The 25,915-nt window shown below is 39.1% G+C and overlaps 1 protein-coding gene across 4 annotated transcripts; it reads left to right on the forward strand.

Moving 5' to 3' along the window:
• Positions 1–3,169: 3,169 nt before the first annotated feature.
• ARPP19 (cAMP regulated phosphoprotein 19) lies at positions 3,170–22,177 on the forward strand. 4 transcript variants are annotated; one of them, XM_032856444.1, is made up of 4 exons: positions 3,170–3,206; positions 3,316–3,416; positions 15,795–15,917; positions 20,862–22,177. In XM_032856444.1, exons 1-4 carry the CDS (start codon positions 3,185–3,187, stop codon positions 21,030–21,032), a joined length of 417 nt encoding a protein of 138 aa, XP_032712335.1. In that variant the 5' UTR covers positions 3,170–3,184; the 3' UTR covers positions 21,033–22,177. The 4 variants fall into 4 exon arrangements, with proteins under 4 accessions (XP_032712335.1, XP_032712338.1, XP_032712336.1 ...); XM_032856447.1 differs by lacking the exon at positions 3,170–3,206 and adding an exon at positions 3,618–3,672 and having other exon boundaries at positions 3,361–3,416; XM_032856445.1 differs by lacking the exons at positions 3,170–3,206; positions 3,316–3,416 and adding an exon at positions 3,549–3,672.
• Positions 22,178–25,915: the final 3,738 nt, after the last annotated feature.

Genomic DNA, 25,915 nt, shown 5'->3' on the forward strand with positions numbered 1-25,915 from the left:
TCCATCCCAGGACTCCGAGATCATGACCTGAGCCGAAGGCAGTGGCTTAACCCACTGAGCCACCCAGGCGCCCCTGACACTGAAGTTTTTGAAACTGCTCTCTCTTTACCGTTAACTGACCTTACTCAGGTAATGTTTGTTCCCTGGGCTTAGCTCACAGAAGTCACCATTTATATTCAGGGTTTTGGCTTTCTTTATCTCACTTGGCTGAGTTGATCTTCCAGACTCTTCCTCTATCTTCCTTTCATAAATGTATTCTGTTCTTGGGGTGCCTGGAGGGCTCAATCAGTGGAGTGTGCAACTCTTGATATTGGGGTTGTGAGTTTGAGCCCCACATTGGGTATAGAGATTACTTAAAAATAAAATATTTTTAAAATGTAAGCTGGTGCCGCTGCCACTGCAACTAAGATGGCCAGGAGACTCAGTCTTCCTCAATGATGCTTGGATCAGGGGGCCAGTGCTGGCTGCGTCCTTCACCATGGCAGGGGGGCACACTACAATTCTCCCACCCTCAGCCCCTCACCAGAAACAACACCATGATCAACCAGGCCACACCCTACAACTATCCAGTGCCCCTCCAAGATGATGGGGACATACCTGACATGCCCAGGTCTCTAGCTTGGAATGGCTGAAGAAATTGTGAGCACCTCTGGTGGCATGGAGAAGGCTCCTTCCCCTGTGGACAATAAAAAGTGAAAAGCTACTCCAGGGGGGCAAATGTATTCTGTTATTGATACTTGCTACAATATCAGCAATGATGCAGGTGGATTTCCTCTTTCAGCTGCTTGAGGAATGGTTGGAGTGGGATATTATCTCCTTTACTCCTACTAACTCTTGAGCTAGGGCACCTACACCTCTAAAAGACCACTGATCTTTTTTAAGCTTTTATACACCTACCAAGTTTCAAGCCTGAAAAGTCTTGTGCATGTGTGGATCAGAATCACCAGGGGGAGCTTTGGTTAAACAAAAATACTTGAACCTTGCCACATACCTAACGAAAATCTGTTAATAGTGTTTCTCAGTGATTCTAGTCCCTGTGGCTAATTTAATTAAAATTAAATAAAATTCAAAATTCAGTTTCTCAGTTGCACTAGTCACGTGTCAAATGATTGGTAGTCAAATTAGAGTCATTGTTTTTTGTATTTTTTAGATGGGGGGTAGTGGCAGAGGGAGAGAGAATCTTAAGTAGGCATCATGAGCTGAGCAGAAATCAAGAATTGAACACTTGGGGCACCTGGGTGGCACAGTCAATTAAACATCTGCCTTCAGCTCAGGTCATGATCCCAGAGTCCCAGGACTGAGTCCATCCAGGGCTTAAGCCCTGCCTGGGGCTCCCTGCTCAATGGAGAGTCTGCTTCTCCCTCCGCCCCTCATCCTGCACAATGTGCTCTCTCTCTCTCTCTCAAGTAAACAAACAAACAAAAAAAAGAGACTCAGACAACTTAACCTCCTGAGCCACCAAGGCGCCCCTGTTCCTTGTTTTTTGTTTTTGTTTTTGTTTTTAATGTATGCTCTATGCCCAGCATGGAGCCCAACACAGGGCTTGAACTCAAAACCACGAGATCAAGATCTGAGGGGAGATCAAGAGTTGGAGGCTCAACCAACTGAAACACCCAGGTGCTCCTGACTAGTGACAATTGTCACTAGTATTGGGTAGCACAGATACAGAGTTATTTCCATCATCATAGAAAGTTCTATTGGACAGCACTGGCCTGGAATATATAGATAGCACCTGGAATATATAGAAGTAGAAGTGATCTGGAGAGTGTAAAACTTGAAAAAAAAGGGGATCCAAGGACAGAATTGTTAGAATCCTCCAACTAAGAGAAAGGTAAAGACTCAATAAAGGAGATTAAGAAGGAATGGCCAGAGAAGTAGAAGAGAATAAGAGAGTAGTATCCTAGAGGTCGTTGTTGATCAGAGTGCGATTTTAAACATTAAGGTACATGGTTAAGGATGCCGAAGAGTGATACCTGGGGGAGGATGGCTTTTCAGGTCTCCACAATGTGGCACTGACCTTTGTAAATTTTCCATTGACCAAAGTCTGTCTCCCAGAAATTCAAACTTGCCCTCATGTGTGTGTCACTATCTTTCAGAAAGAGAATCTCTTTATCCAAGATCACACATACTGATTTTTTATATATGTGGTCTCAGATTTTAACTCAAGCTCACAAATACATTGATACAAGATATATTCCAGAATGTTAATTTATTAATGAAAATACAACTGTTGGATGCTTCACTTAGCTTAACTAGTGCATTTTCCTTTCTTCCTATAGCTCTGTAGGAAAAAAAGGCAAATTTTCAGTAAGTTACTTTGCAATTATGGAAAGAGAACCAATAGTTGATCTTAAGAAGTTTCTCAGTTGGCCCAGCTCAAAACACTCTTAAAGGATATCTTCCTCAAAGAGCTGGCCTCTTGAACTCTTGTATTCTAAGTACTTGCTTGCCTGACAAACATCTTCCTTCTTTTCTCCAAAAAGACTGCAGTATAAGATTTTGTTTCTCCTGTTGCAATCCCAGTGCAATTCTCCCAGAGTGAGATTCTTCCTAGGAAACTCTGGCTGAACGTTTTGATGGTTTCCAAACTCGCGCAGAATTGCATTCATTATCTGTTGCTGTCTACCAGTTTAACTCTTAGACGGCAACCTAATTTCCAGGTTTCTGAGAGACACTTCACAGGAACGACCCTGTATAGTATTACCGGTAGCTATTCAGATGTCAATTAGAATGAGAAAGTTAAAGTCAACAGATACGGTAATTAAGAAAGTCATGGATGAGTTTGGTGCCAGGGGTTTCAGTAAAGTTGTGGGAGTGGACAAATAAATGGAATTTTAATTCCTTAATTAGATATTTATTGAACATCTAGGACAAGCTGGGCTCTGGGAGTAAAATATGAGCAACTATGGACGAGGTCCCTGCCCTGATGCGGCTTCTCTGAGCAGGAAAGGTGACATCAATAGAGTAATCATAACAATTAATGTGTAATGATACAGTGTGTGTTGCTGGGGAGCTATACAGAGATGTGACCCGACCTCGTGTTAGGGGCTCGAAAAAAGCCGGAGGCGATGACGCCGAAGGGGGGATATGAACGATGAATATGGTTAAGTAGGCAAAGCGGAGCGGGGAGAGACTTGTTAAAGGAAGCAGCACAGAGCTCTGGAGCGCCCAAAAGAAAATATGCATGGCTACAGTGCGGAGAGCGAGTAAGAGAGTAGGAGCGGGCGAGTCTGGGAAAGTAGAAATAACAAAGCTTCTAGAACAGGCCGAAAAGGGTGGGGAGTGGTGGCTCCACTTATAAACTACAATTCCCAGGAAGCATCGGGCCCGACGGATGTGAGGTGAGGCGCGAGCCGCGACCTTTGAAGGAAGAGAGGAAGTGCTTCGGTGTCGCCGAACCGGAGGAGAAGGGTCAGGTAGGTAGGGGCGCGGCGCGGGAGGGGCGGCCGACCTCGGCGGGCCGCAATCGCCGGCTGCCGAGCGCGGCGAGGCTCCGTGTCGTCATAAGGCGGCGGCCATTTTCGCGGACGCTCGGAGAGCGGGGGCGGGCGGGCCTGCGGCGGCCGGGCGGCCTCGGCCACCCGGAAATCGCATCTTCTCCCGGCGTCTCGTTGCAGAGGGAGCAGTATGTCCGCGGAAGTCCCTGAGGCAGCCTCCGCGGAGGAGCAGAAGGTGAGTGAGTGTGCACGGGGAGCGGCGCCTGCGGCTCGGGAGGTCCAGAGGCGAGGTTGCCGGGGGCCGGGCCTGCCGGGCGGCCTGCTCCCGCCGCGCGGCCTGCTCCCGCCGCGTCCGGAGTGGGCTCGGGGCGCCTGGAGCGGAGAGTGGGAGGAGCCGGTGCTCCTCGGCCGGCCCGGCCGCGCTCTCTCCCACGTCGGCTGCTGGCGGGAGCTGTGGTGCCTGCGCCAGCGTGGTGGGAGTTTGAACGCTGGCCACGTCCTCGCTGAGGCCGGCCTCTCCTAGCGCCTCGGTGTATCGCGGTTTTTCTTAGGCGCGACTACACAGACGAGCAGTTTCCGGGCGTGGAACCCAAGTTTCTCCGTGAGCTTCACTTTGCGTAGGAAGTTTTATTTCTCCCTGGGAGAACTAACTCTCCAACTGCTGGTATTGTCCGCATGCTTTTAACTCCTAAGGCGGCGTCTCGTGAGGTAGACCCGGGCGGGCATTTCAGTTCCAGTCTTGGTCGGCGGTGTAACCTTGATCGGTGGCTCAGCTCCTTAGTTTTCAGTCTCCTCATCTGTAAAGTAAGAATAATCGTACTTCCCGTGGTTGTTGTGAGGCGTAAAGGAGGTAGGTAACAAAGATTTGGCGCCGGCTCTGCGCAGAAATGTGAGCTACTGGGATCTGCCTGTGGCACGGGACTGAAAATCAAAAGCTTGAGTTTTAAAAGATTCTTACCAACTAGGTTGGTCTGGGTTTTCGTAGAAACAGGAATGTTTTGTAAACTCACTTGCAGTATTGAAGGAAAATATGCCACAAATCAGTATAATTCAAATTATGAATATTAAGCCTTTCTCTTTTATTTATGCTAGTTTTTAACCTCTTCCACCATCATTATTTCTGATGTCCTACCCTCCTAGGTACTTGCAGCTGGCCTGCAAAGGCCCATGATATCTTGTTTCTTAAATTGTTTATGGAGGGGCGCCTGGGTGGCTCAGTGGGTTAAGCGGCTGCCTTCGGCTCGAGTCATGTCGGGGTCCTGGGATCGAGCCCCGCATCGGGCTCTCTGCTCCGCGGGGAGCCTGCTTTCTCTCTCTGCCTGCCTTTCTGCCTACTTGTGATCTCTGTCAAATAGACAAATAAAATCTTTAAAAAAAAATTGTTTATGGAAAGTTACCAGCACTTTTTCTTGAAAAATCAGAGGGCGCTATCATAAATAGATTTGGCCTAATGCTTGGACTTTGTAAGGGCTTCTGCTTAATGTTCTACCCATGATCCTAATCAGGCTGGAAATTTGATTTAGTGTATTAGTGTTCTAAACCCATGCAGTATGTTCTTAATCATACTAACTTTTCTTCAGTTGGATAGTTTTGTTATATTGTAAGTATTTTTTAAAAAGAAAATAATACCATAAGTAATAGGCCAAGTTATGATCTTGTTCGGGAATATTCCAATGAAAATTATGTTGGAAATTTTTCTTGGCAAAAAAAGTATATATCTTTCACGCAAAAAAAAATATGTATATATATATAGAGAGAGAGAGAGAGAGTTGAAAGATTAGTCTTAACTGTAACATGAAATGTCATTTATTAACTGAAAAATATTTATTGTGCTGTTCATAATTGGTTGGGATTTCAGAACTCAGAAAAAAAATACAAACCGTGTCTGTGCTGTCTTGTTCTAAACACTGAAATCAGCCTCAGTTTTGACTTCTCATGTACAATAGTGTGCGGTGTAATTTTCTTTTACGAGATTTGTTAGTGTGCTGCCAGAGTGTAAATTTCTACAGTGTAAATGCTTTTACTTGGAACAGCCTAATATTCTGTCCCTGACAGTATTAAACATGTCTTGAATGTTTTCTCTTCATGAATATCTACATTAAAAATTTAATTCAAGTCCTTTGCTTTTAGTGCTGCTGTCATTAATACCAAAGTGTGTGGGTAATATAATGTCCCTTCTTGAATTAGGGATTGGCTGTAGATGTTAAGTGCCCGTAGCATGGATACCATCCCTAAACATGAGGAGAATGTGCAGAGTCACTTCTGTGTTCATATGGGCCAAATCACCTGTTTCTTCTATTTGGAAGAATAGTTAGATGACCTAAAAAATTGGATTATTCTCTAGGTACCCAGTTGACCCTTCAATTAAAGTCAAAGTATTCAGCTAAAATACTTTGTTAGTTTTGTGGTATGTTAGCCTATTGCCTCTGAAAAATTAAGATAAAGAGATGAGCCTGTATGGAGTAAAAGCTAAATCACTGTTTCTCTGAGTGCTCCTTGTTAAGGGAATAAAACTGTATAGACCACTGTTTTTTTATTGGGATATTAATTAAATATGTACAAACATGAAAATAAGTATAAACATCTGTCTCTTTAACATTCCTTTGAAATTAAAGTTGGCACCTGAAAGACTCCGTTGGTGGAGAATGTAGCCTTTGATCTCGGGATCGTGAGTTGGAACCCCACACTGGACGTAGAAATTACTTTAAAAACGTTTTTAAATTAAAACAAATACAGACAAAATTTGTGTAAATTATTAATTCATTGTGGCATAGTATTTTGCTAAAAGGAAACTTCCAATGTATTGAGAATGTGGTAGCAATTCTTAAAGTGCAGGAACTCTTTGAGTATGGCAAGTTAATGCTCCCCTGGTCATATGATTATTCGGTTCTCCTTTTTAAAGACTAATCTGTGTGATCATTTAACCCTCAGGTTAGAAAAACATTACATTTTAAATTCAGCTCTGTTCTTTCCTCATCTTGGACAGAGTACTGCTTAGTCTCATCATAAATGAAACCTCAGATGAAACTCGTATAGCACTTAGATATGAGATGGCAATTCAGATGTGCTAGTGTATGGTTATATATTTTTTCTTCCAGATTATCACTGAAGTGAAAACAAAATATTAAAAAAAATTTAGCGGAGACCTCTTAGATCTGTCACCTGTGAATTCCACTTTGAATAACACTAAGCACAGTCAACTGGTGTGCGCTCTTGTCCTCTGATGAGAAGAGACATGTGGAGACTTAAAACATGTAATTCTGTTTTCATTGTGAGCATCTTAAGCAGGGACCCTCCTTTATTTTTTCTCCCATAGTATCTGTCTTACCTCATTCATTCCATTCATTTCACTTTTCAGAAAATGTTGGTTGAGTGAATTTTCTCAGAAATTTTCAGTTGAAACCATTGTCAAAGTACTTTATCAGCACAGATGACAGTGTTTGTACTGCAATTTAAAAAGGGGAGGGATAGACTATAGTCCTATAAAAGCCTTTGTTTAAACCCACTTAAGAAATCTGAATGAAAGTAGAGGAGAGTGTGTGTGTGTGTACATATATATATTACATACTATGGTCCTTAAGTTTTTTATAAAAGATCTCAACAGCAGGTTTTCTAGAGATTTTATTACAAGAGTCATCAAATTAAGTTAGTAAGATGTCTTGGAGGAAGCTAACTCAAGTAGAGCTCTCAATTAAAATATTTTTGTCAGTTTCTTTTTTTTTTTTTTTTTAAAGATTTATTTATTTATTTATTTATTTATTTATTTATTTATTTGACAGCGAGAGAGGGAACACAAGCAGGCCTCCTACTGAGCAAGGAGCCCATGTGGGACTTGATCCCAGAACCCTGGGATCATGACCTGAGCCTAAGGCAGAAGCTTAACAACTGAGCCACTCAGGCACCCCCTTTTGTTTTGTCAGTTTAAAAGATAATGCTTGGCTGGGACACCTGGGTGGCTCAATCGGTTAAGCATCTACCTTCAGCTCAGGTCGTGATCCCAGGGTCCTGGGATCGAGCCCTGCATAGGGCTGTCTGCTCAGCAGGGAGTCGGCTTCTTCCCGTCTCTCTGTCTACCTGTGATCTTTGTCTGTGAAATGAATAAACAAAATCTTTTTAAAAAGCAACAACAACAAAACTCAAGCTAAACTAAAAAACTTTTTTTTTTTTTTTTAACAGAGATCACAAGTAGGCAGTGAGGCAGGCAGAGAGATGGGGGGAAGCAATCTCCCTGCTGAGCAGAGAGCCCGATGTGGGGCTTGATCCCAGGACCCTGAGATCATGATCCAAGCTGAAGGCAGAGGCTTTTTTTTTTTTTTTTAAGATTTTATTTATTCGACAGACAAAGATCACAAGTAGGCAGAGAGGCAGGCAGAGAGAGGAGGAAGCAGGCTCCCTGCGGAGCAGAGAGCCTGATGCGGGGCTCCATCCCAGGAACCTGGGATCATGACCTGCGCCGAAAGCAGAGGCTTTAACCCACTGAGCCACCCAGGTGCCCCCAAAACTCATATTTTTAATTTTAATTTTTAAATTACAACCTGCTGGTCTGCTTTGTGTGCAGCCCTTGATTCTTAGCAGTCTAGAGGTAAATCTCAGAAAAGTTTTAAAACATATCTCTTTGCTATCTTAGCAAGTGTACTATACAACAGTGTTTTAGGCTTGCCTCTGTTATTAGATTTTTAATCCTGAACCTGTGCTACTATAACATGAAATGTTTCAAAGATAAGCTGATGGTGAAACTGTCAGGTGTTACAAAGTTTCTTGGCTTTATTGAAACAATTGGAGTATACTCTGTTCATTCAGAGGTTTTTACTGAACACTTGTTAAATGCCAGGCACTGTGCAAGTAGCAAGGACTTAATTGGACCACAATATTTTTCCCTAGAGGTTGATAACAGTACTGATACTTTCTTGGCAATATCCCAAAGGATTTATTGGCTTTCATTAATCTTTTCGATTTATTCATCAGTCAGTACATCAGTGAACATATTGCTGAGCAGATAGAGAATTTGCTTAGAGTGATCAGATTTTTATTGCTGATCTTGCTGTGTAACTTCGCTGCTGAAGGCTATAAAGTGGTATCAGTCATTCAGATTTATTAGCAGTCCGTGGCAGACTACATAATCCCTAACTCAATGTTCTTTTCTCTGTATGTTTTTATACTTCATGCCCTGCCTACTTACAAAAAGGGTATCTAATGTATTTCAATAGACTAGTTCACAAAAATTCAGGTGTCTAACAGTATTAGGCTATGTGCTAGATATAGCGTATACAGTGAAGATAAATTTATGTACTTGTCGAGGATAACCCTCATTTGAAATATTGTTTTTAGGTAATTTTTTGGTACATGATAAGCATTTATCTTTTTTATGATAATCCTGGGTTTCTGGTTTCCTGGTTTGTAGCTAGAGTAAATGTTCCAGAAATCTAATGGTCCTTCTGCACTTCACCCCACCAAAGGTATTATCAGCATAGAAACCACTTAGGTGAGTAAATCCACTCACATACTAGCATCTATTCTACAAAGTAGTAAAATTGCTATATGACATGAAAGTTTCTTAGAGGATAAAATTTTGAAAACATTTGAATTTTTAAAAATATTTCTTGATTAAGCCTATCATTCCCCTGTTTTATTGATCCTCTCTATTTTATCTCTTTTTTAATCTCAATTTCTGCTTTCTATTTTCTCCTATTCTGTTTGGGTTCCCTTCTTTGTTTTCTGAAGTTGGATACATAGCTCATTGGATTTTCGTTTTCTTCTTTCAATATAACCCCTTTAGGGACCTTTGTTGTATCCTCCACAAGTTTGGTTAGTACAGAATTTTTATTATCAGTGAGTTCCCTGTGGTTTTTTTAGTTCCATTATTTTTTTAACCATTTTTTAATATTATTTCTTTAATGTGCTTTTTAAAGTTTATACACTTTGCAGTTTTAATGAGTTAAGCTATTTTAGTAATGTATGTTTTTTAAGTATTTTATTTATTTATTTGACAGAGATCGCAAGTAGGCAGAGAGGGGGAAGCAGGCTCCCTGCTGAGCTGGGAGCCTGATGTGGGGTTCCATCCCAGGACCCTGGGAACATGACCTGATCCGAAGGCAGAGGCTTAACCCACTGAGCCACCCAGGCGCCCCTTAGTAATGTATTTTGATTTCCAAATAGTAGGGCTATATAAATTTTTTTATTACTGACTTTTAATTTTATGAACTATAGTCATAGATGGTGATCTGAATGAAAATGGTTTAGACTTGCTTTATAGCCTAGTACTTTGTCAGTTTTTCCATTTGTGCTTGAGAATACATATTTCCTAGCTATTGGGTACAGAAATAAAATCTGGTATCTTGACTGCTTTTTCTTTTTCACCTGTCAGTTACTGAGGAAGGTGTGTTAAAATCTCCTCTGCTGATAGACTTGTCAGTTGTTACTATAATTGTCAATTTTTGCTCTATATATTTTGAGGCTTTTTTAAAAAGATTTTATTTTTAAGTAATCGCTACACCCATCATGGGGCTTGAACCCTCAACCCTCAGATCAACAGTCACATGCTTTACCAACTGAGCCAGGCAGGCTCTCCTTTTGTTTTGTTTTTAACCTTATATGTTAAGACATTAAAATTTGAAAAGATAATGTGTCAATTATATCTCCACAGAGTTGGGGGAAGTTAACTAAAGTGACTTGTCAGTATACATGAATGTACGCCAGTTTTTTTGCTATTACTTCCTAAGTCTCTAGCCTTTTTCAAGATTTATTTTCATTCTAGCTAAAATAAATGTTTAGGAAGTACTTTGAAGGATGTCCAGAAACAGGGAATCACCAAATTCTATGTGCCCTTTTGCATTTTTTAACATGATGATAGGGATGAATTGCTTATTTTATGTAATACTATCAAAACCACTTTGGGTATTTAAAACAGAAAGGGATATGATGTAGGGAATTAGGATACAAATTATTAGAGGAAGGGTGAAGGAATAAAGAGGGAAGATAATGTTCCTGGAGGGGAGGAATTGCAGAAAGCTGTTGACTCTGCACAAGTGAGCACTGTTCTGAGCTCCGCATCCTCTGTGTATACTCTCATGTGGCAGCTTCGGTAGCACCTGATTATCAGCTTGATGTGCCTCTGCAGGAGCTCCTGGGCTACTGCTCATCTTCACTTGTTGGTGGCCCATCACCAGGAAGAGTGAATTCTTTCTCCCCTGCCTTTTAATCAGGTGTAAGTGTCATTGGGAGAACCTAATAGGAATTCAGTCTGGGTAATGTAGCTTCTAACTGGTGATTTAGGGGATTGTTTTAAAGAAGGGTAAGTGTGGGGGCACCAGGGTGGCTCACTGGGTTTATCCTCTGCCTTCAGCTCAGGTTGTGATCTCAGGGTCCTGGGATCATGCCCTGCATTGGGCTCTGTGCTCAGCGGGGATCCTGCTTCCCTTTCTCTGCTGGCCTCTCTGCCTACTTGTGATCTCTCTCTGTCAAGTAAATAAATAAAATCTTTAAAAAAAAAAAAAAGGTTAAGTGTGAGCTGAATGCCAGTAGACATAGTCTGCCACCTGATGTGTTATTTATACTTAATACTATAAGGCCCAAGCATTTCAACTTCCTTATCAGTAAGGTCCCATAACTCTACATTTCCAAAAAGTTAAGAATGTTTCCGTGTGATCCATGAAAAATATCCTAGATGTCTTTATTTTATTTTTTTTTTTTTTAAGATTTTATTTATTTATTTGACAGAGAGATCACAAGTAGGCAGGCAGAGAGAGAGGAGGAAGCAGGCTTCCCGCTGAGCAGAGAGCCCGATGCGGGGCTCGATCCCAGGACCCTGGGATCATGACCTGAGCTGAAGGCAGAGGATTAACCCACTGAGCCACCCAGGCGCCCCCCTAGATGTCTTTATGGTATGAACTATGTTTTAAAAATGCAGCTTTGGTCGTATTTTTTCCCCCTTTTGGTGTTAAATGCAGCTGAAATTCTGAGACACTTGTTCTTGTGCTATGTATTTGGCAAGAAAGTTAAATTGTTTATCTAGGACATACTATAAATCCATTCTAAACCTAAATGGTATTTTTTTCTGTAGATGCTTTTGCCCAAAACATTTTTTATAGTAAACTATTTTGATTTAATTGAACATGCTTAATACTATATAAATATATACACGAATGTATTCCTTATTTAGAAAATAAGGGAATGCCAGGTACAGTGTTATATTATGTACAACTTTCTTGCCCTCTCCTGTGAGGGAAACCTGCAGAAACACTAGAAATTAGAGAAAGTTGCTACCTCTAACCAGAAACTTTACGAAATTTCTCTTACAAATAGAGAACTGATAATTCAACTAAATAAAGGAAGTGGAGAGCCCAAGAAAGCTGGATGGTTTTAGTGCAAATGTAGAGGACTCTGTTAACACCCTTTAATCGGAATGTGTGAGGATTCAAAGGCTATGATCAAGTTATGTCCTTTTCAACTAACATCCACATTTAATGCTAACCAGTTTTTAAAACGACTGTATAGGGGAACCCAAGAATAGGTTCTTTCTCCCAGTTCCCCTAAGTAGCACCATTGTCAGTACAGCTGCACCTATAGGAGATGCCTACAGTGACGGCTGAGCCACTGAAGAGAAACTCCAGCCCATCTTCCTGCACTAAACTGGTAACCTTAAATTTATATTTTTTCTTTAGCTTTTGTGATGAAAACGGTATAGTCCTACCTTATATAATGGTTAGATTCTAAAGTTAGTAAGGCAGGAATCGCATATAACTAAAATCACCCTTGAAAAACCCCAATGAAGTCATAATCATAGTGCACACAGTTCCATCAATTCTCAATAGGATGAGTAGTCACTTTTTTAATCTAGTGGTTGAACAGATGTCTGGGCTAATCCTTCAGTTAATTGACAGCTTAGGTGGTAGACTTGTATTGTAGGGGCTGAGTTTTAAAATACTAGAGTGATAAACAAAACATTGATTCTGAAATTCTTAAATTCTGAAAGGAACCCAGGATTGAGATCACCATGGGAATAGCAGATTTGCATCACACACCTAACACTTGAGATCTCTCTTGGGCATACTCTTCTTGAATGGAATGACTGGCAGAATAACTGATAACTCTTTAGAGTCTCTGTCTCTGGCCGAACACACGTAGTTGAATTTTGTGTATATCAAGTGAGTGATGTGACCATTTAAAGAGACTGAAAATCTAAATAGATGCATGAAACTGGCATAAAAGGAAGGTAGAATACTTGGAGCCAAAGGGAGCATACATACAAAGGAAGCCCCATAGAAAAAGTAGTTTGACAGTAACAGCAGCTTTAATCTCAAAATACTGCAAGACTGAAAATGAGAAGATGTACTAACACATGAGGAAGCTAGTCAAGATGAAGGAAATATTGATGACGTATAAACTGAACAGAGCCAATTATAAAGCATATATGAATATAATTTTAAGGAAAATGCATTCAAAAGTCTTAAGTCATTTTGGGCATAAATGATTTGCTGGCTGTACAGGAACCGGAGGCTTGGCATTTATGGATGATCATTCATTTTTGACATTCATAAATAACCTGGAAAAACTGAGATATGCAGAGGTACGTGATTTTGCCTAGCTGGTATGCAGAAACAAGTCCATTAGCTGGAAGGTGCATTTTGCCATTGCCCAGCATTGTCTATCAGGGAAACTTTGTTTTTCTTGATTCATTCTTTTTCTGTACTTACCATAAAGTGATAAACACTGTTCCTGTATAAAATATGGCTCTTGGGAAGAAAGTAGACTGTATCAAAACTGGTGTTAAAAGTCAGTAGGCTTGAGTGGATTCCTTCTTTCGGTCCTGCTGCCCTAATCTGCAGGCGGGTACCAGATATATTTGGAAGGCGGTATGTAGAGGAGTTGAGAAGAGGAGAAAGAATAAGGGGAAGAGACAGGACCTTTTTCAACTTGACAGATAGTTTCTGTTGACCATAAAGGGATGGTTAGGACACCGCAGTCACTCCAGAGTCTATAGATGGGATCTTGGGAAAACTGACAAAAGTAAATGCAAGAAAAAAGTCCCTTTCTTAAATGCCAGTGGTATGAGCAGTCATACTGTATAGAGACCTAATGTAGGAGTTAAACCACCATGTCCTGAAATAAGACAAGACTTTTGAAGGGACTGACTTATTCCCAGGACTGAGACAGATTCAGTGGGTTATGGGATAATCTACCAACTCAGTTTTTGAACTGTGAAACTTCTTGGGAAAGTTTCAGTTGGGGGAATGACAGGGTTTAGGACATGCTACCCCAAAATATGGCAGCTTATGATTTTGGATATTATAAGCTAAAGGAATTTGAGAACTGGTATGTGCAGGAAGGACTTCTTGACCTTCCCCTGAAGCGGTCAGAAGATCCTTAAATGAGAGGTGCCTTCCCCTATAATCCAAGATAGAGGGACACTGAAAGGACTAAACAAATAGGCCTTGGTGTTTTCTTCCATTTACCACTTTCATCTCATACTCCTTTTTGTCCTGTTGTTGTTGTTGTTGTTTTTCATTTTCTCTCTACTTTTGATTAAACCTAACATAAAAATCAGGTTTAACCATATCTTTGGTCCTCATCTTTATGAAGCCTCCTATATGGCGTAAAATTTGTATTAAGTAAATTTTATGCTTTTCAAAAAAAAAAAAAAGTGATAGGCTTAGAGGCACCTGGCTGGTTCAGTTGGAAGAGCATGCAACTCTTAATCTTGGAGTAAGAGTTTGAGCCCCATGTTGGTTGTAGAGCTTACTTTAAAAAAAAAAAGTTGGGACACCTGGGTGGCTCAGTTGGTTGAGCCGCTGCATTCGGCTCAGGTCATGATCCCAGCGTCCTGGAATCGAGTCCCACATTGGGCTCCTTGCTTAACAGGAAGCCTGCTTCTCCCTCTGCCTCTGCCTGCCACTCTGTCTGCCTGTGCTCACTCTGACAAATATATAAATAAAATCTCTTTTTTTTTTTAAAAGATTTTATTTATTCATTTGACAGAGAGAGAGAGATCACAAGCAGGCAGGGAGGCAGGCAGAGAGAGAGGAGGAAGCAGGCCCTCCGCGGAGCAGAGAGCCCAATGCGGGGCTCGATCCCAGGACCCTGGGATCATGACCTGAGCCAAAGGCAGAGGCTTTAACCCACTGAGCCACCCAGGCGCCCCTAAATAAAATCTTTTTTAAAAAAAGCATTTGGGTGGCTCAGTTGGTTAAGTGCCTGACTTCAGCTCAGGTAATAATCTCAGGATCCTAGGACTGGCCCTGTGTCAGGCTCTCTGTTAAGTGGGGAGGGAGAGTCTGCTTGTTCCTTTGCCTCTTACCACTCCTCGCTCATTCGCTCTCAAATATATAAGATCTTTTAAAGGAAAAATTGAATAGTCTTAAAATACTGACAATCATTTGGTCAGAAAGCACATTTTGATACATTAAAGAATGGGACCTTTGGCATGAGCAGTATTTGTCATTAAATATGGGGGAAATTTAGGGAATAATATACACTGATACGAAGGTTGACAAATACTTTTTTTTTTTTTTAAGGATTTTATTTATTTATCTGTCAGAGAGTGAGAAAGTGCACAAGCAGGCAGAATGGCAGGCAGAGAGGCAGAGAGAGAAGCAGGCTCCCTGTTGAAAAGGAGCCCAATGTGGGACTTGATCCCAGGATCCTGGGATCATGACCTGAGTCAAAGGCAGCCGCCCAATCAACTAGGATCCTGACGAAGATGTTTTTCTTTAAAAATACAAGACTGGGTGCCTGTCTCAGTTGGTGGAGCATGTGACTCTTGATCTCAGGGTTGTGAGCTTGAGCCCCATGTTAGGTGTAGAGATTACATAAGAGAAATAAAATTTAAAAAAAAAAAAAAAGTACCAAGGTCTTCTGTATTGAGTTAGGGAAAATCTGCTGGTAAGTAAGCTGTTGTTAATTCCTGTTAAAGAATTTCAGAGCCCCCGGTCATACATGAACTTGGATTAACAGGAGATCAGCTCTTTTTTTTTTTTTTTTTTTTTTTAAAATTTTAACAGTATTAAGATGGTTCTCTAAATATAGGCAAGGAGCTGATGAGTTCCATGGAAGGTGACTAACTATAAATGTATTATACATGACTGGAAAGTAATGGCAAGCAAGACTTCAGAGCTGAGTTATCTTGATATTTTTATCCAGTGTGTGGGGTGTACACATGCATCACAGCTATAATAGAGCTATCACATGGATCATTTGAAAAACAAGACAGAGATGTTTTAAAAGCTTCTGTGCTTGATTTCTTAGTCAGATGCTGCATTATTTGGCACTCGACAACTAAAGTCAGGATCCAGATAATAAAAGGTGAATTATTTTAAATAAGTGGATTATAATAGACAAGTAATTTATTTTAAATTATTTCAGGAAATGGAAGATAAAGTGACTAGTCCAGAGAAAGCTGAAGAAGCAAAATTAAAAGCAAGGTATCCTCATCTGGGACAAAAGCCTGGAGGTTCAGATTTCTTAAGGAAACGATTACAGAAAGGGGTAAGTTCTCATGTATAATCTTCAAATGTTTAAACCCTATGAACTCAGTGTAATTGCTATTGTGAAATGCGTGTCTGTGTATATATAACTCTGTACCTTACCAGATATAGCTATATAGAGAGATATATAATTTTTCCAATATTTTATATTGTTCATTATATAAATATGTATAAGAATGAACAGCTCATCACTTTAAACTGTTCCAAGCATGTAGAAGGTATAGATAATATAGCAGAACCCGTGTACCCACCACCCAGATTTAGTATGTTAATATTTAATGTTAATAGTTTAATCTTTGTAAGAAAGAAAATGTTGTAGATAATGGTTGAAACTTGCCCACATGTGTGTGTATATATATATCCTTTCCCCCTTCTTTCCAAAAGCTGGCATAGATCCCCTGCTCATTTTTTTTTAACTTTTACCTGCAGACTGAAAATATTTTTTATTTGGATGAAATGGTCGCTTTTATAAAAGCAGAGCTTATTATTTCCTTTACATAATACATTTTTACAGAGTTACTCTAATTCAGTTTATACATGGTAATTTTAATAGTTCATATTAATGAAAACATTTTTCAAAATCTTACCAGTTCTTTGTGTGGTAGAAACCATTATTGCTTAGTAATAAGATCTGAATTGAGATAATGCTACTTGTTCATTCCTTGGGTTTTTTTTTTCTAACTACTTCGTAAAAAATTAAAGGACTTCATCTTTGGTTTAGGTACATTTAAATGATTTACCACACATGGGACACCCGGGTGGCTCAGACAGTTAAGCGTCTGCCTTAGGGTCAGGTCATGATCTCCGGGTCCCGAGATCGAGCCCCAATTGGGGCTTCTGGCTAGCTCAGCAGGGAGACAGCTCCCTCTCCCTCTGCCTCTCCACCTGCTTGTGTGCGCTCTCTGTCTCTCTTGCTCTCAAATGAATAAATAAAATCTTTAAAATAAAATAAAATAAATGCTTTACCACACAGAGAAGAGGGAAAGATGAAGGAATTTATTAATTGAATCAGGTGTCAAATCATGTTTTTCCTTTAATACCTTGAACATACTGGTATCTGCTGTTTGGTTAAAAACACATGTCCAGGGGTGCCTGGGTGGCTCAGTGGGTTAAGGCCTCTGCCTTCGGCTCAGGTCATGATCCCAGGGTCCTGGGATCGAGCCCCGCGTCGGGCTCTCTGCTCAGCGGTGAGCCTGCTCCTCCTCCCTTCTCTGCCTGCCTCTCTGTCTACTTGTGATCTCTGTTACATAAATAAAATGTTTAAAAAAAAAATGTCCATATGTACGTGTATGTTTATGTGTATAGGTATTGGCTGTAGTTATATATGGATTATTTTCTTAAATCAGATTGCAAAAGGATATTTTTTTCCAGCTTTATTGAGATGCTGTTGATATAAAACATTGTGTAAGTTTAAGGTGTACACCATGATGATTTGATATACATACATGTTATGAAATGCTTACTACTAAGCATTACTTACCTCACATAATTACCATTTTGTTGTTATGGTGAAAACATTAAGCTTTACTCTTCATAGCAATTGTCAAGTATACAATTCAGTATTGTTTACTTACTTACATTAGATTAGATCCCTGGAACTTACTTACCTTATAATTGAACATCTGTGCCTTCTAACCAGTATCTCCCTATTTCCCCCACCCTTTAGCCCCTAGCAACCACATTCTGCCGTTTCTATGATTTTAATGCTTTTAGATTCCACATGTAAGTGAAATCATATACTCTTTTCCTTTATACCGAGAGAGTATGGTAGTGTGACACCTGGCTGGCTCAGTCAGTAAAACATGACTTGATCTCCAGGTCTTGAGTTCCAGCCCCATGTTGGGGATAGAGGTTACCAAATAAATAAATAAATAAAGCTCACCTAATAAAAATTCTAACAAAATTAAAAATAAATAAATAAAAACGTATTTTTGAAAGTGATTAAATACAGAATTTTTTTGTTTTATATGAAAGAATAATGTTCACATCTTTGAAATACTAGGGTGAAAGGTAGGAATTAAATATATAAAGACATAAAACCTCTAAGGGGCACCTGGGTGATTCCATCAGTTAAGCGGCTGTCTTCTGGCTCAGGTCATGGTCCTGGGGTCCTAGGATTGAGTACCTCGTCAAGCTTCCTGCTCAGTGGGGAGCCTGCTTCTCCCTCTCTTCCCTGCTCGTGTTCTCTCTCACTCTTTCTGTTACGGTCTCTCTCTGTCTCAAATAAATAAAATCTTTTTAAAAAATAAAAGCATTATTACAAAGATAGTGTAATGTAGGGAATAAATAGAAAAGCAGAATGAGAAACATGTTCATTACGAATATAGCTGCATGGAATGTATTTATATCAAGTCTAATTTTGAAATGGTTGACTGCTGTGGTTTTAGTTATAAAATAAATTATGTAATCATCTCTTAAATTATTAATTAGATTGATTACTAAGTGTTTAGGAAACTTTTTTCCTTTGCTGATCTCCAGCATAATTTATGCTAGCAAGCTTTTTTCCAGCATTTGGGCTGTTGTCTTTGTAATTTTTCTCTAGTTTCAACTATTTATGGCTTTTTAAGAACCTTCAAGTCAGAATTCATAAACATTGTATCTTGTAGTCAGTATTATGAATAGTTGGGAAAGAGAAAATGCTGCTTGAATCAAATAATTATATAGAATTTGAGAAGGGAACTCTTGAATGATTTTGCATTATACCAAATGTCAATGAATAAGCACTTTTATATTAGGGAAATGAAGTCTTTTTTTTTTTTTTTTTAAGATTTTATTTATTTATTTGACAGAGATCTCAAGTAGGCAGAGAGTCAGGCAGAGAGAGAGGAGGAAGCAGGCTCCCCACTGAACAGAGAGCCTGATGCGGGGCTCAATCCCAGGACCCTGGGATCATGATCTGAGCCGAAGGCAGAGGCTTTAACCCACTGAGCCACCCAGGCGCCCCTGGGAAATGAAGTCTTACATTCAGCTATATCATTTCTTACTTTTTTAAAAGGGTTTTTGTTTGTTTGTTTGTTTTAAAGATAATCTGGATCACAGAGTCTTGGGTTTTAGTTTTTAAGTTACCTCAGTATCTTTAAACAGTTGGTTCTTCGTTTGGGAGGGTTTATTACTGTACTTGTTATTACATCCATTTTAGGCTTTTCACTGTGTGGGTTGTATATTGTTACATACAGACTGTTAAAGCTGGGAGGGGTATCAAGGAGCAGTCTGGCCCGTATTTTTTCATATTTATGGAGTTTGTGAAGCCCCAGAAAAACTGAAGATTCAGGTTTTTTTGTTGTTTAAGATTTTATTTATTTATTTGAAAGAGAAAGCATGTGTGGGGGGAGAAGAAGTCCAAGCAGACTCTACACTGAGCACAGAGCACTCCATCTCACAACCCTAGATCATGACCTGAGCCGAAGTCAAGAGTCAGACGCCTAAACCACTGAGCCACCCAGGCACCCCAAAGATTCCGTTTTAAGAAAAATGACTTAAAAGTTAATTTGTCGGGAAGCCTTAGTGTTGAGTGTCCTGGGAAAAGGTCTCAGTGGTTGCATCCCTCAAGGGACTATTCTGTGATAAGCCAGATCAGGCCTAAAGCCAGAGGGCTTCACTAAGCTATGAATTCTCATCTACTTTATTTACCACAGAGCGATCTCTGAAGTCTCGGAGAATTTTTTTTTTCTCTCTTCTCCCTTCACCTTTTGTCCGTGAGGCACTCATCTCATTTCTGGATTATCCCCTCTTGCCTACCCTAGAAAGATTAGGTTACCCTCCTTTGAGCACTCACAGCACCTTATGTACTAAAAACAGTATAATGGTTGGAATCTTTGTTGTGCATCTTTGTATCTTTTCCAGGACTCACACAGTGCACTAAGAGGCATTCAGTAAAGGTAGGTTAAACATGACATGTCAGAACCCAGGCAGATTTGTCTGTTTTTACTCTGAAACAGGTAACTCATGTAGATTAGCTATATTAAGGTTGATCTTTAGCTCTCCCTGCAATTTATATTTTAGTGATAAAGGGTATCATTATTAACTTATTCATCCCTCCACTAAAAGTGATAGTTGTACTTATACAGTGTCTTAAGTGAAAAACAGAGGTGTAGGATAGGGATGTGCATTTTAAGCGATAATTTCTAATGAGTTTATTTCCTCTGTTACCCTAGCATTTATTATTTTTTTTTTTAAGATTTTATCTATTGGGGCGCCTGGGTGGCTCAGTGGGTTAAAGCCTCTGCCTTCGGCTCAGGTCATGGTCTCAGGGTCCTGGGATCGAGCCCCGCATCGGGCTCTGCTCAGCGGGGAGCCTGCTTCCCCCTCTCTCTCTGCTTCCCTCTTTGCCTGCTTGTGATCTCTGGCTGTCAAATAAATAAATAAAACCTTTAAAAAAAAAAAAGATTTTATCTATTTATTTGACAGACAGAGATCACAAGTAGGCAGAGAGGCAGGCAGAGAGAGAGGAGGAAGCAGGCTCCCTGCTAAGCAGGGAGCCTGATGTGGGCCTCGATTCTAGGACTCTGGGATCGTGACCTGAGCCGAAGGCAGAGGCTTTAACCCACCGAGCCACCCAGGTGCCCCCCCTAGCATTTCCCTAGCATTTATATTTTAACCTTACTTTTGATTTTAGTGAACTGCTCTAATTCAGATAACTGATTTTAAATCCTTACAGAAATGTTCATCCTAGATATCAGGAACTCTAATGGTTTTAATAATACAAGGTTAATTGAAAGTGTGTGGCACGTTCTAAATGCTAGTTGGTGTTTAAGTGTTTTTATTTTCAAAATAATTTAAGCAAGAATTTCAGTCTGATTTTTCTGCTAGTACAAGAAAGCTTTGCTATTTCATCTATATTAATGTTTAAATTTTTTTTAGATTAACTTATTTTATCTACATGTTAAATCAGTGTGATTGCATATGTAAGTTTTAAATCCAGTTTCAATTTTTTTTTTTCTTGTAGCAAAAATATTTTGATTCTGGGGATTACAACATGGCTAAAGCAAAAATGAAGAACAAGCAGCTTCCTACTGCAGCTCCGGATAAGACAGAGGTCACTGGTGACCACATTCCCACTCCACAGGACCTTCCTCAACGGAAACCATCCCTTGTTGCTAGCAAGCTGGCTGGCTGATTAAAAGAGCTGAACTGCATGAGTCTTCTAATTCCCATTATTTCTCCTTAATATGTTACTTCTCTGCTTTTTATTTCCTTTCATTCACTAAGTCATTTGAGAATGACAGCTTTGCAGGTAGCGGTAGTGTGTGCTGCTATTGTAAGGGAATATTCGTGTGTAGAGTTTTGATTAGTTTTAACAGTGCACTGATAAAGAGAACATGTTAGAGCAACATAAAGTAATCTACTTGAAAATAGTTGTATATATTACCTAACTTCTAGTATAGGACTGATTGAACAAGTAACAAGCAAATTTTACAATTGTAATCTTTTGGCTTTCTTTAATTCATCTTAATTATAGCTTTGTATGTTACTCTTATTTAATATAACCTTTATTGTATTGATTTCTTCTGTATTTTCCTTTTGGATTTTGTAAAACAGAAGTTTAAGACCACAAGTTGGAAAGAAGGTCACATTCTTCAAACAAAGATAGATGGGGTTTTGAAAGATTTGTTTCTCTGTGCTTGAACTTGGATGGCCTTAAACCTGTTTCAGCTTTAACAATAGATTTTACTTGGGCAATATTTGCCCATTCTGGTGTAACTTATGTGACTCTAGTGCTTAACAGCTGCTGTTGAAGCTAGTGTTCTTACTCAGTTCTGTAGTGTTTGAATATCCTTTGTTGAAGATGTGAATGAAGTGTGCATGTGCATCGACTGTTGAATTCACTTTTGTGCCATTTTTGTAAATATAATAGTTTTGCACAACCTCTCACAAATGTCTGTATTAATTTCACATATTAAAAAGTAGATGATGTGCCAACCAGAAGCACAAGAGTTCCTACACAAAACTCTGTATGTCATTAGAGCTTTTGTATAGTAAGAGTAGTTTACAATCTTGGGCTTATAGAATACCAAACAAATCTTTGCTTAGTCTGTCATAGACTTAAGCTTTTTCATTTGTTATTAATATCCATGACATTCAGTGGCCTTGTGCAGATAGGATATGTTGCTTAGGCATATCTTTTGTCCTATGCAGAACATTTCATTTTGACTTTTATGAAAATTGCAATTCATGTAATTTATATAAACTTTTTTAATGTAGAAACTTTTTACTTCCACAGTCAATTTGGGGACACTAGAATAAAAAGCTTCGATACTCTGCCTCCTATGGCCCCTCCCTCCTTTTTTTCCTTGCTTCTTTGACTCAAATCGTGCTCGGCTGTGCTGTTTAGTCTGTTCAGAAGCATAGGTGTATATCCTCAGTCTTGAAATTTGCTCTGCTGAATGCTATATTTTATAACAGAATGATGTTTTTCTTATAATTTCTTAGTTGTTAATTAACCACTCTTAATCCTGTATTATTACTAATATTTGACACTTGTTTAAATAAAAGGAACTTTATACTGAAACAAATACTTGAGAAGACTGGCCCAGGAACCCGTGTCAGGCTGAGCTGAATTCTGGTAAATAATTTTAAGCAAGCTAAGTGAATTATACTTGTGACACTTAGAGTCATTTATGTGGTAGGTGGAACATACTCATACTAAAATATTTAGATATTTTACTTCTATAGAGTCACTTTAATAATCAATTTAATTTTACTTGTGGTTTATCTAGTTAGTAAGAATCTTAATTAACAGACTTTAGTGGGATACATTTACTGCTCTTTTAAGAGCCCTTCCCGTAGGTGATACAATGCTATAGCATGACAGTGAAGATCAGTAACTGGAGATGATAGTATTTTTTTCTTCATCTTTGACTTGCACAGGGCCTCCCCTCTTGTTTGATCCAGGCGTCTTTTCTAGATCTTGGCTCCTTCTGTATACTTGCTTTCCTGTAACCTCAAATCATTATAAATGGTGCCTTGAATATAGCACCTGTACTTAAAGGCTGCCGAGTGCTCTGAGTAAGGCTTGTTGGTTATCTTCCTATTCCACCCACCCCAAAAGGCAGAAAAGCAATGAAATCAATAATGTAGTTTATAATTTTAAGGATCAGTTATATATAAATATATTTGTGATGGGAGCAAGTAGATGATCCCATAATACATATAATCATTATAGGATCCATTTAAGAATTAGGAAATACCCCAAAGTAGAATTTCTGTAATGTCTAGTCTTTTTTTAGTGAATATTTGCAAGCTGTCAACATTAAATTTACACATCAAAGACGATTAATCTAAAAGATCACAGAGACCATGTTTTTCTTGACCACGCTAGGACTCCTGCTGTAGTTTACAACAAGTGATATAACCTTTAAGTTTTATTGTAAAATACAATGCTGATATTTAACCTACCTCAAAACTTGTTGAGGATCTGTGAAATACTGAGTAAGTGCCCAAAATAAAATACTGTTGATTGTCTTTTTATTAAAAGTAAGTTTCCTCATTAAACCAACCTGCCTTCTGTAAAGTCACAGTGCTTAAAATCTCAGGATTTTCCATTAGGGAAAGACCTGTCAATAAGAATTTTTAGGTATAATTGCTTAGCCTCCATTATTGGTGCTTGGGATACAGAGGTTTTTAATTTTTCTATTTTTTGTTCTGCCTCAAGTCTCAGTTTATTGAAGACATATTTTTGCACTGTTTCACCATTGCTTGAATGAAGATGTTGACTAGATGAGTTTAATTCTTCATTTCTCTAATTTGAGAGTTGTGGTTTGAAAAATGGCTAATTTTAATTGTCTTGTTTATTATAAATGAATGTTGGAGTGAACTGAAGTTCAGGGTAACAAATATTTCATGAAAATTGGCTAAAGTCTGAAATAAATTACCTGTTTGATGTCCAGTAGCTCCTACATTGGTAGAGCATTTTGAGAAACATTTCCTTTTTGAAGGCTACATCTGACTAAAACAATTACAGTTCTTGACATGTTGGGATAGTAAGAATTACTGGATTGTTTTGATGAACTGGCAGCAGGATGTTTGCAGTCTATTTACAAGTTAATTCAATACTCATGTGCTGCTCACCTAAAAATAAGTCAACTATTCATCAAGGCAGGCCGGGTAAGGCCTTTCTATTTGTTTTTACTTCGAGTTGGAATTAGTTGCTTTTTACTTGATGTAAGAAAACCATACCTCTAAATATTTATGGATACTTCTTACTAAATCAGCTGTGTATTCTTTCTCAATCTGAATCAGTGACGTTTTAGCAAAGCTGAAATGTAATCTCTACTTAAATTGTGCTGTAAATTTGGTGTTTGGTGATCCAGGAGCAGGTAGCCTATAGGAAGAGTACACCTGAGTGGCAACAAAAAGTAAGTTTTTCTGGTGGCCTTTTCACACTCCCCAGCATTCAAACACATTTCTTGTACTTTTCATTTTCCTTTTTCACCTCATTTTACTTCACCCCCCCATCCTTGCTTACTTCTTAAGCCTCCAGATAGCATTCATTAAATGATGTTTAGGGCTGATGAATTAGCCTTGAATATCCTTCTCAGTATGCCACATTTAGGACACATTTTAATTTTCTAAAACACTATCCTAGTTTGGATAACTAAATTGAGCCACTGTCCCAACTCTGCAACTCAGCATGCACTGCCATTTCCCCACCCTCGCCCACCACCCATATCCTTTCTTCCCCTGACTCCCCGCCACACCTTATAAAATTGGGATCAAAGAAACCTCATTCTGGTTGTTAATCTAAAGATTTAAGAACACCAACTTTAATACTGTTTTACTAGTTTTGGCCTTTAAAGTAGGTAGACTTAATGGGTTTTATTTTGCAAATTGCTGGTAGTCATGAAATCATTCATGTATGTTTGTATTATGTTACTATCAACCAAATAGCATTTGGAAAAAACACCTAATTTCTTTAATAAGCCCTCAGATCTGTTACTGCATCTCTCATTTGTGATGCAATAGAACACTTTGCCTGTATTAAAGGGCCAAGAGTAAATGCTTTTGTTGAACATGTCTATAGAGTTGGCAGTTAATGCTGAAATTTGTCAAATAGCCCTTCCAAAATTATACTTGTGAAATATACAAAAAAAATAAATTGATCTACTTAATTTCTATTCACTTAATTTGCAGTTTTTGTCTTATTTAAATTTAATGTTTTTCAGAATATTTTCTGAAGTTGATACCGTTAGGTTTCAGTTATTACTATATGCAAAAAGAATTTTCTGTTCAGTCTTTTGTTTTAACTTCATGTATGCTGATGAGATCCTAGCAATCTTATATTTGTAAAGGCTTTGTGATTAAGGTAACATTAAATGTTTGCATATTTTGAGTCTTCATCTCATTTATAAAGCACTCTAGTACCATATGTCAGAAATAGATGGATGAGACAAGGAGCTTACATTCTGAGAAATTATATAATACTTAATGCAAGGTAGAAGGTGTTAAATTCCTTATGAGAGATAGAAATAAAGTTCCAGTAAGTCTAAAGGAATGAATTATTCAATTTAGGGGATAAGTGGGATGAGTGGTAGAGGAAGGACTTTTGAGAGGTGGGTTGCTGAGGGCATGGTGGGAGGCAAGGGAGATAGAAGAGCGTTCTAGTAGAAGGATTCTTATTTTCAAATAGGCAAGGACTTGGGAAAATGTGGACTGGTAAAGGAAGTTTCGTTGGAGAGTATAGCCATGTGAAGGAAGGAACTCTTGATTTTTCTCCTTAACATGGTCCTTCCTTCCCAGCCTTTACTTCAGTAAATGATATACCACTATGCATTTACCCACTCAGATACTCAGACCAACCTTGGAGTCGTACTTGATTCCTTAAAGGCAGTGACCAACAGCCACCAAAATATAATGAATTTGTTGATCTCTCCCATTGCTGGCCCCATTCCCCAAGCCACTAATATTTCTTAGCTGGACACTTGGCTGTGGTTCCTAACACACCACTTTCCACTCCTATTACCTGTCCATGTTGTGCTCCCTTCCATCCCCCACGTCTCCCTG

This window comes from Lontra canadensis, unplaced genomic scaffold, assembly GCF_010015895.1.
Source record: "Lontra canadensis isolate GAN:19392208 unplaced genomic scaffold, GSC_riverotter_1.0 scaffold12, whole genome shotgun sequence".
Classification (NCBI taxonomy): Eukaryota; Metazoa; Chordata; class Mammalia; order Carnivora; family Mustelidae; genus Lontra; species Lontra canadensis.

Excerpts from the sequence above, each read along its gene's own strand:
- ARPP19 (XM_032856444.1), top strand. The coding sequence starts at position 3,185 with ATGGCTACAGTGCGGAGAGCGA. Across the intron at positions 3,207-3,315 it reads GGCTACAGTGCGGAGAGCGA|GAAGCATCGGGCCCGACGGA; the intron begins GTAAGAGAGTAG and ends TACAATTCCCAG. Across the intron at positions 3,417-15,794 it reads AACCGGAGGAGAAGGGTCAG|GAAATGGAAGATAAAGTGAC; the intron begins GTAGGTAGGGGC and ends AAATTATTTCAG.